This window comes from Solanum stenotomum, chromosome 2 (genome assembly GCF_019186545.1).
Source record: "Solanum stenotomum isolate F172 chromosome 2, ASM1918654v1, whole genome shotgun sequence".
Lineage (NCBI taxonomy): Eukaryota > Viridiplantae > Streptophyta > Magnoliopsida > Solanales > Solanaceae > Solanum > Solanum stenotomum.
Window position 1 is genome coordinate 49,734,551 of NC_064283.1, and position 11,355 is coordinate 49,745,905.

At 28.9% G+C, this 11,355-nt stretch overlaps 1 protein-coding gene across 1 annotated transcript; it reads right to left on the reverse strand.

The window, feature by feature from the left end:
- Positions 1-610: 610 nt before the first annotated feature.
- Positions 611-1,703, reverse strand: LOC125857105 (uncharacterized). The gene has a single exon (XM_049536773.1). It carries the CDS (start codon positions 1,539-1,541, stop codon positions 747-749), a length of 795 nt encoding a protein of 264 aa, XP_049392730.1. The 5' UTR covers positions 1,542-1,703; the 3' UTR covers positions 611-746.
- Positions 1,704-11,355: the final 9,652 nt, after the last annotated feature.

Consider the following 11,355-nt stretch of genomic DNA (forward strand, 5'->3'; position numbering starts at 1 on the left):
GGTAGATAGTTCAAGTGTAAATGCATTCTCTTGCTTGATTTTGATCCGCTCATGTGAGTCATCAAGTTTATTACAAATTTTATATGATAAGGCCAGTTTTAATTGTCCAAGACATGTCATATCGAACATTTGATGGCCTTAAATTGGTGTTCAATTTGATTAGGAGTGTCACATCATTTGACATGTGACATCATCTTATTATTGATCCTTGATTTAATTTGGTGTGTCATGTCATTTGAAGATCAACTCAACAAACTAGCCCAATAAAATTGTACTTTAATTTAAATCCACGTCGTAGACATAAATAATTAATTTTGATTTGGATTTGATATTTCTTGAATTTAATAATTTATCCAAATTTATTACGGATTTTAATTCCAAAAGTATTCACATGTCATCAACGTCATATTTCACAAAATTCAAACAAACTTTGTTGTTAATTAAAATGCTTCGCATCAAACCAAAAATAAATAATAATCCAAAAATCGAGAAAATCAAACAACAACAAAATAATCGGAAATAAAAAAAACTCAATTATATTAATTTAATAATATGATTTATAAATATAAATAACTAACACAATTAATTTTGATTTGATAAGTCAAAAATTTGAAACATCCCAAGAGCTATGTTCACCCTGATCAATAGTCATAAAATTAAAACTAGAATGAAAATAAGTATTTTAAAAAAAAAAAAAAAAAAAACTTCATCTCCAAAATGAAAAGAAAAAAGTAATTTTGATTATGTTAAAAGGGGTGTACATTCCTGGTTAATCCGCCATTAACATTAGTGAAGAAACCAACAAGGTCCGGCCGGTAAGGAAGATAGGATCGCCGGCGTTCCTCATGTTTTGCTTTACTTTTCATATAAACTTCATGTGCTAACACAGCTTCACTCTTTTGTATTTTCTTCTTATTTTGTGTTACTAATTTCACAACTCCGTCTCCACTGATTTCCATTTTCTTCTGCGAAACAATTTTATCTTCTTTCTTGACAACGTTTGACAAAGATGACGTTGTTGTAGTAGTATTGTTGTTCAAGTATACGAATGCATCTCTTCCGTCACTGTTACTCCTATTCATGAAATCTCGAAATCTCCATAGCTTTGAAAACCCAGTTGAATTACTCTTTTTGCAAGTAGTCTTATTATCAGCTGAATTATTTATATTTGTTGCCTTTTTTGACCATTCGCAATAGGGTCCAGAGATTTCTTCATTGGATGTTGTTGGAGGATTGACAGGTGCTGCGCGTTTTTTCAAGTGCTGGAAATCAATATCAGACAAGAGAAGATCTTGATTGAAGAGAGGAAAAAATGGTCTGATTTGACCATTATCAAATGCTTCTTCTGCTGCTACTGGTGATGTAAGTACTCCACATACAAATGAAAATTCTTCTTCAGAAGCATCAACAAGTTCAACCTCATGATCATCGTCGTCGTCATAGTCCTCTTCTTCTAAATCAATTTTGGGTTCGTCTTCAATTGATTCTTCTTTTACTTGTAGTTTCGCCATAAACTCTTCAGTTACTAAATCCGGATGCATTTTCTCTAAACAACCAATTTTAATGGCCGAAAACACAATTTCACTATGATTTTCCAGAGATCTAAAGTAATAGCTAGTAGAATTGTGGATTGAAATTATAGCTTTATGAAAAAAATGTGTAGTGAAAGGATTTGAATAAAAAGAGAGGTATATATTGGGTAGTAGTTGGGGAAAGAGATGAGGAAATTGGTAGCATTTAAAAAGAGAGAGAGAGAGAATAAATATTTGAAAAGTAATTAGAAAAATAATGATGTTTTGGGGAGGAAGTAAAGAAAGGAAAGAGGAGAGAAAGTGAGGAGAAAGTGACATAAAATGAAGAATATATATTAAATTTTGATTTGACACATTTATTAAAAAAAATTGATATAGTGAATTTATTATTTATTTTTATTATTTAGCCATTACATTTTTCTAAAATATTAATACAATTTAATAAATTGAGTGTATTATAGGAAAAAAAATTATTAATTCAAATATATTTGCTATTGTATTTTTATTAACTAATATGTCTCAAATATATTTAGCCATTACATTCTTCGAAAATATTAATTCAATGTTAATAAATTGAATGTATAATAAAAAATATATTTTTATCTTTTCATATTCATATATTAAAATTTATAATAAAAATCGAAATCAAATTATAAAATATTTGACAAATAAATTGTAACGATGTGAATATTTAGAGAAAGGAAAACTTTTGTGCTAAAGAGAAAAAGGAAAAAAAGGAGAAACATATTAGCGCGTTAGAGCTGAGAAATTGCGTCTATTTAGGCCCTACCATTTGTGCGCAATGAAAGTTTGACCTTTTCGTTATACATGAAACATGATTGGTATACATTTCGAGCAGATCCAGAATACACATTAATATTATTTTAAATAGTCCACTTTATTTTAATTTTTAATTACTTGTCTCAAATAATTCTTCCTGTTTCATATTAGATAGATATCTTATTAAAAATATTTATTCAAATTAGTTGTTCACTCATTAAATCAGGATAGATTTAATTAATTTTTTTATCATTTACTTTGGAAATTTAAATAAATTTTGACGATCTAAGAATTTCTTTTTTTAAGAGGCTAATTAATATGAATAAAGGGTAAAATAGTAAAATTAATCAATCTATTAATAAATTCTTAATTACCGTGTAAAATAAAAATTACTCATCTAATATGAGACGGATAGAGTACAAATTATTATTTTTGTCAAATTTTAATTAACCTTGCTTATAATAAATTTAATTTTTTGTGAGCGAAAATAAAATTTCTCTCAATCTGTACAATTTGTATTTTTTAAAAGATAAATTTTAAAATTCAATTCAAAATTTATGATCAAATAAATATTTAAAAATAACTTTTCAAAATTTTAGGTCAAACATAAGCTTATTCTTCACTCGTGCTGATTCCGAAACTATGACCTAGGAAATGTTTCGGGATAATTCAGTTATTAAATTGTCACAATGCAAAATTATTTCATCTGTTTATTTTTACTTGTCATATTTGAATTTGGCACATACATTAACAAAATAATACTTCCTTCATTTCACAAAGAATGGTCTAGTTTGATTTGACACGAAGTTTAAGAAAATAAAGAAGACTTTTGAATTTTGTGGTCCTAAATTAAAGTTATGTCAAATGTACAAAATTGTTCTTTAATATTGTGGTCTTAAACATGTTACGTGAAAAGTTCAATTAAAATGTTACGAAAAAAAGAAAGAGGTCATTTTTTTTAAACAGACTAAACAAAAGGAGGTCATTCTTTTTTAAATGGAGAGAGTAATTGATATGATTAAAATGTTAATAGGAAAGTTCAATTAAAATGTTACGAAAAAAAGAAAGAGGTCATTTTTTTTTAAACAGACTAAAAAAAAAAGGAGGTCATTCTTTTTTAAATGAAGAGAGTAATTGATATGATTATTTTACCACATCACTCCTATTAACGAGTGTTTATAATAAAATTTTGAAATAATAATTTAAAAAGTAAGTAATCTATTTTTAAAATACTAAATAAATAAAGAAAATATAACAATAGCAATATAAGCTCATACTTTTTGCATTTTTTAATAATTGTTGTTCAATGTCAGCTTTCTTAAACGATGCTGCGTCTAATAATTAAATTCCATTCCCTCTACGCACATCATAATAGAAGGTTGTTAGTCAAGAATGATACGTATGACCAGTTTTTGCAAGTTAGCTTATGCAGAATCTATTACTCCCTATGTTTCATTTCATTTTACTAGATATTTTTTTTTTTTAAGAATCAAACAGTTATAGTTTAATTAAAAATTTATGCATGAAATTTTCAACTTTTTGAAATGAAATTTGGGCAGAAAACTTAAGTATACATATTAAGTACTATAATTATGACTATATAGCAATAGTTTTTTTTCACCCAAATAACATTAGTTTTTTTTCAAAGTTATATTTTAATAATAATAAAAAATATATATAAAAAAAACACGTCCAATTAGTGCTCTAGCCGTTCCCCTTTTTTTCTCAAACTTTTCACCTTCCATGATTTGCTCAGATTTGTTATATATATTCTCTCCTAACAATAAAAGGTTTCTTAACAAAAATAAAAATATCTTACTACTCATTTTGGACGCACTTTAATCATGGATACCAACAATTATTCAATCCTAATTCAGCATAAAGAAAGTTATGGCGCATCAGGTAATATTGATAAATCAACATTTGATTGTTATTTTTTTAAGTGATTTTCTACGTGAAAAATCATGATCGTTATGTTGTAGTAAGCTATGTTGGATATGGTTTTTTTTGTTACAATCTAACAAATGACGTTAAAAATGGTGTAATTTTGAATCTTTTAATTAATGGTTTTTTTTGTTGTTGTTCAGCAATTTCAATTTTATTTTATTTTTTTGGGGAAAGTTTTTCTTTGGTTTGTTTTCTAGGGTTTGTAGGTTAAGAATAGAAAGCAGTTTTAGTGCTTATGGTTAGTAAATTGGTTAAATGATCGTTTTTAAATATTGAACATGTTGGTCGTACAGTGTGGTGTATTTTTTATTTTTAAGATGTCATTCATAATTTTAATGATGGTGTGCATATTGATTATATTTTGGTAGATAATTTGGATTGTTAAGTTATTGGGTGAAAATAATAGTTTTTAGTTAGTGTCATTCAGTTTGTTATTTTTTTGGTACATAATGATGGTGTCATATTAAATCTATTTGTTAGAATATTTTAGATTGGTAAGTTATTTAGTGTAATTGATCATTTTTATTTACTAAACATAATGGTCTGCCAGTTTGCTTAGATTCTGATTTTTATGGTGTTTTTCAAAGTGGCGTTTTTGATACATAATGATGGTGTTCATATTTATTCTGCTTGATAGATCATTTGGATAACTCAAAAAAATAACTTAATAGTGTAATTTATGAATTTTGTGGTACATATATTGAATAATTATTGGAGAGAACTCTTTAAATCAGGTTATATTATTTTAATACATTGAATTGACCAGGCTGATTGATGAGATTGACTTTGAATATGTTTTGATCTAAGACAGGTAGATATGTTGATTACGATATTGAAGGAGTAACATATGATGCAAACACAAAATATGAAGGCTTAATTACTACTATTGCTTCCCAATTAGGTGTGGACACAACAATATTTCATTTAGAACTAAAATATGTCGTGAGTGGACCATCTCCACCAATGAAGATTCATAATGATATGGGTTATTACAAGGAAACAACCAAGCAGACCACCAAGCAACGACCATAAGAAGGGATTCAACGATGAAAAATACAAGAGGAGTCAAGTCACTTGTAGTAAATGTGGTACATTAGGGCATAACAAAAAGACTTGCCCCAAATTTGCTTATCAGAATTAACATTGTTGTATTTCAATTATTATTGTTGATGTTTTCTTTCAACAATTCTGAATTTTTTTAACACTGATAAATGCACTTTTATCTAAATTGGTTGCTCTTGATTAGTTTATTTGTATTATTGATGATTTAATTGACATATCCTTGATATTCTCATGTTTGACATACAGGCTTTGTATTGTCGTGTTTGTCATACAGTGTTGCGTTCTAGGTGACTTAGATAAATTCAACATGTTCAAAAAATTTGTGTTGTAACTAATGAGTGAATGTTATTATAACATACAAAAAAAATATAGCACAATTGGTGTGCTTATTGTGAAATAATATAAATACTGATAAAAATTGAATTGAAAACATTACTTAGAGTAATTTTTTTTTTTGTTTGGAACCAAAATTAATACACATCATTAACGTAAATTTTTTGGTATAATTTTGGAGTAGTACTGAAAAATGTTGACAAAAATGGATGTAAATAATGGCTATCACGTACCGATTTGGTGTACTAGTGATGAAATAGGCACAAGTATTGGTAATAAATGAGGGGTATATACTAGATGATATTCTGATATAATATACCGGTCTGAAACATTGAATACACTTAAAGCTAGTTGAAGTGAAAAGTTTGATTTATATTAGACATCATTAAAGTAAGAAATTATGTATAATAATGATAAAAATATTTAAAATAATGGTTGCACTATAAATACCCAGCACATACACAATTGGTATAGTTGTGTAAACAAAAATAATAGTAAACATTGGTGTATATAGTGGTTGCTATTCTGGAAATTTATACCTACAAATATGAAACCACTACTTAAAGAAAATGATTTTGTTTTGAATGAAATATTGGTATTACATGCCCACATCGTACATCGAATCTTTTAACTACTACTTACGTTAAAAAATGTAATAATATTAGTATACAGTGTCTGACAAGTTGGTATTATATACCAATCTCACACATAGTTATATTATATACCAAAAACACACATTTTTGTTGAAATGTTCTATTATAAATCAAACTCACAATAAGTTCTCACAAGAAATTAACCAACATAATGAACCAAATAAAGGTAGTTAAACTCCAAAATTAACACAATATCCAACAATGATATTCTAGTAATATATACAAACACGAAACATTGAATATGAAGAATATGGAGAGTTTAGACATTTGGCAGTTGAAGGAAATTTCCTAAAAACTATAACTCATCTATGGCTACATCAACTTTATTGGTAACATAAAAAGTTGTATTAAAAAAGGAAGAAAATAAATATGATCCCAATAATAATCAATGAAATCTGTAGATATGGGACTATATGTAACACCCCAGAAATTTTTTTAACTAAGACTCGAACCGTTCTTCGTAGTGAGTGAGATTTTACCAAGGAATTAAAAATTTCTTTAAGTGTTAAGGTCACTAGATGTAGCACCTTGAGTTCGAAAAAGAATTAAATTGGAAAGAACAAAATCTGAAATTTTGCAAGTTAAGCTAAGTATGGGTTTTGGGTCGACTTCAAACGACCATAACTTCTAGCTCAAGATGAGTTAGGTGTGATACCAGATACCGTAGGAAAGACCTTTGAATTATATTTCAACGCCGCTGAGTTTTCTAAGTTTCGAGGTCGAATGAGTGAGATATGACCTTTTGAAGTTATGCTGCCCAGTTAAGGAAAGTCAAAATCGGGTTTTAGAGGGGTATTTTGGTCTTGTCCTTACCCAATAAGATTTAATTCATTTTTAGTAATATTTTAGGGCTATAATCTGATTAGGTTCAGTTTTATAATCCTAGTTTACGCCTAGGGTTTTAGTTGAGAGTTCAAGAAGAGAAAAGAAGAAGAGAGAAGGAGAGAAAAAAAAAAGGATGAAGGCGTTCGTCGACGTTCTTGAGAGTTGTTGCGGATTGTAGCCATGGGTTTGATCCCTAAGAGGTATGTAAGCTTCCATAGTGTTGGGTTTGTTCACCCACACGCCAATCATATTATTTTTCAGCGAAATTTCATTCTTGAAGTTGAAAAATTAGAGTTCTTGATGAGTTCTTGATAGGTGTTCTTGAAGTTCATTCTAAATCTTGTTGTGTTGGGTTTTGGATGATTTCTTGAGACCAAAATGAGTGTTTTAAGGGATGTATTGAGTAGATTAGAGTGTACTTATGTTAAGTAATTGATTCTAAGCGATTGGGGCAGAAACCATTCGATTCTAGGCGAGTTAGGGTGAGAAAACGAGCAAAGAAGTTCGTCAGATTTTCTGTGTTGGGGGCCTGGCGCGATGCGCCTGCCAAAGCGCCCCAAACCCACTTCTGAAGTTTAGGGGCTGGCGCCCCGCACCACCCATAGCTCCAGGGTCACCTGCCCCATCTAGTTTGTCGTCGGTTGCCCCGTTTGAGTTCGTTTAAATCACACCTTCACTCCTTTTCGATTCGAACTACTCTAAGCTACTTCTAAACACTTAAAATCATTCCTAACATGATCATAACCTTGAATTCATAATTCATAATTCAAATTCAATGTAGAGGTAAGAGTTAAGTTTTGAGAGTTCATTCGAACATTCTAAGAAAGTCCCTTTGAGTCTTTTTGTGGAGTCTTATACAACTTCTAGTAACGTGTTTCAAGACTCGAGCAAGTGAGTATGAGAATGATGAGAATGTATTCATGGGTCTACTTTGTCATCACGAAATTCTTCAAATCATGAAACATAACTCTTGAATTCATAATTCACATTCAAGAGAGAGTTAAGAGTAAAGTTCAAGTAAGCCTTTGAGTTCAATTGTGAATCCTTTGAGATCAACTATCGATTTGAACTAAGTTCTAAGAAAGTAAGTAAGAGAATGAGAAGAGTCGTATACATGATTCCATGTTGTTATGTAGACCATCGAGTCAAGTTATTTCATTCCCATAATTCCGCATGAACTTCGTAAGTTAAGCATCTTTCAAAGAAGTGGCATCTTCAAGTTTTAAGTCTTTAAGTGTTGAGTTCCTAAGCCCTTTTGAGAAGTATCTTTGAGTTCTTGAGTTAAGAAGTTCATGCTTATAATTCTGCATGAACCCTTTGAGTTGAGCATTCTTTAAATGAGTAGTATCATTGAAGTTCTTAAGTTCCAAGCATTGAGTTCTATCTATGGTTATTGAAAACCTTGCATTGAGTCATTCATGTCCTTAATTCGGCATAAACCATATTTTAAGGAGTCTTTTATAAATGTTTTAACTTTGTTTTAATACTTAAGCTTTGAAGTTAAGTAAAGAGTAAGAGTAAAGTCTTTATAAACGTTTTAACTTCGTTATAAGATTGAAAGTTTCAAGTTAAGCAAAGAGTAAAGAGTTGAGTTCATTTCTCAAAAAGTTATAAGGGAACTAAGTATTCCCTAAGAGTTTATAAATGTTTTCACATTTGAGCAAGAAAGGAACTATGAATTCCAAAAGAGCCTTTGGGCTAGTTTTCAGAAAAGGGAACATCGATTCCAAGAGAGCCTTTGGGCTAAGCTTTGAGTAATTATCTCAAACTAAAGAAAGAAGTTGCTTTAAAAGCATTAGCTAAGTATATTTTGGGAGTAGTATTGAGCATCGATGTGGGGATGCGATTTCATAATTAACTCAAGTCTCCATGAAAATCATGTAGCCATCATGGGTATTAACGGGTCATACTTTTTAGATGATCACGTAAGTTAAGCTAGTGGATCCACTAAGTTAAGTAAGGTCCTATACTGATGGCAAGGTATAGGATGGTCCTTGGCAGCGCGAGGTAAAGTGATGTATCATTACTATAGCTCTTAAGTGATGGTTGTCTGTTAGAGAAACTCCCACAGAAATTATTATATTCTTATATACACAGTTATTTGTATTTTTACATACATTTCAGAGTTATGTTGTATCCTTGCATACACACAGAGTTGACAACATGTTTTTAAACAGTTTGTTCTTTATATTACACTTGTTTTAAATTGCTTTATATTGAAATGAGCTCAGTCATATTGAGTTGAGTATCCAGAGTTGAGTACCCAGAGTCGAATATCATATCTTTTATCAGAGTATCTTATCTCTGAGTTGAGTACCTTATCCTTGATTACTTCTGAGTTGAGTAAGTTTGAGTAGTTTTGAATATTCTTGAGTATTCCTTGAGTTGAGTAAGTTTGAGAAGAGGTAAGTATGTTTCCTTTTTATCAAAGTTCAAGCTTATGTTTATGCTTTAGAATTCCTCTTACATGCTCGTACATTCCACGTACTCAGCCATTTGGCCTGCATCTTCTCATGATGCAGACACAGGTATTCAGGATCATCAACGAGAGATTCGTTGATACATCCGGTAGTTCGAGTTAGCTATGGTGAGTCTCCTTGTTTCTGGAGGATTTCATTTACCTTTCAGTTTAGTCAGGATGTCGTGGGTCTTGTCCCGACTTCCATCCTTATCAGTTAGAGGCTTCATAGATAGTCAATATAGTTGAGAAGTCTGTATTATTCATTTATTTTATTAAATGGTTTAAAGACTTAAGTGCATATTTTATGGCGAGTTGAATATATTATTTTATTCTAAGTTGTTCATTTGAGTTGAAGTTTTGAAAAGTTGAGTTTATTAAATTTTATTCAGTTTTAAGCTTTTGCATACTTAAGTTAGTCTTCCACTTGTAGTCAACCAGGATAAGGGTTCTCTTGGGGACCAGCAATGGTTCTTGAGTGCCGGCCACGTCCAGGGTGTAGACTCGGGTCATGACACTATAATAGGAGAGATAATATTGTAAAAATTTAATACCCTAATTATACTCCATATTAAATGCACGTTAATCAAAAGGCATAAGAGAGAAAAATCTGAAAAACAAATAATTTAAAAATGAAAATTAATTAATTTGTTATGTATGTAATTTAAAAACTATGTTTGTAATTAAATAGAAGTACATTGATATTTTGTTAGTTAAAGTCTTAAGTAGTATACTTTTGTAATTTTCACATGAAATTGGTTTGTATATTTATAAACTATGTAAAAAGTACTATAAGTCACAATAATTAACAATTCAACATATTTAAAAAATATATGAAAAATTTATGGTCAAAGATAAACTTGTTTGAATCTCGAAATTTGAAATGTGTCACATAAATTGAAACATAGAGATTAGAATTTATGTGACATTTTTTATTTATTTTTTGAATGTTTGATTAGTTTTTAAATTTAAATTAAATTAGATTAAATTAATATTTTAAAGTTGATTAAAATATTTAAAAATTATATATATAGTTTTAACATAAAAAATGAAAAATAAAGTATTAATTGAATAGAGGGAGTAAAAGAAAGTTATTGTTGTTGAATGCCAACATTCCATTCTTGTTCTTGCGGCACATCCGCCTCCAATTTAATACTCCTTCTTCCTTTCATTTTTATTTTCTATTATTTTGAAAATATATTTTTATATTATTTTAAAATATATTTTTATTATTATTTATCTTTTTTAATATATCAAAATATTAATTCTATTTTTATACTTTATTTTTGACATAAACTATTTTTTCTTTAAATTAATTTTTAATACATAATATTAAACATCATTTAATATAAATAATATAATTACTCATAAAATATTTATATCAACTGTTAATTTTATGAGGCGTGTCAAATTCAAAATAGACTAACAAAAGGGCAGGGAGGGAGTAAAAGAAAGTTTGAACAATTAAACCTTAATAATAACTTTACAATGTGGGTTTTTTTAACATGTGATTACTGTTTTTTATTCCCTCAGTCCCTCTGTTCCTAATTACTTGTTCATTTTATTTTATTTTAGTTGTCCCTAATTATTTGTCCATTTTGACAAATCAAAAAAGAACAATTTTTTTTTTATCTATTATACCCTCAATTAATTACTTTGAAAAAGGTAGAACTTTTTGAAAATCTTAAATTTTTAATTCATCCACTTCATAATTCATAAAGGTAAAATGGTAAACTCACTATGTCAATAATTATTTTCTTAATAG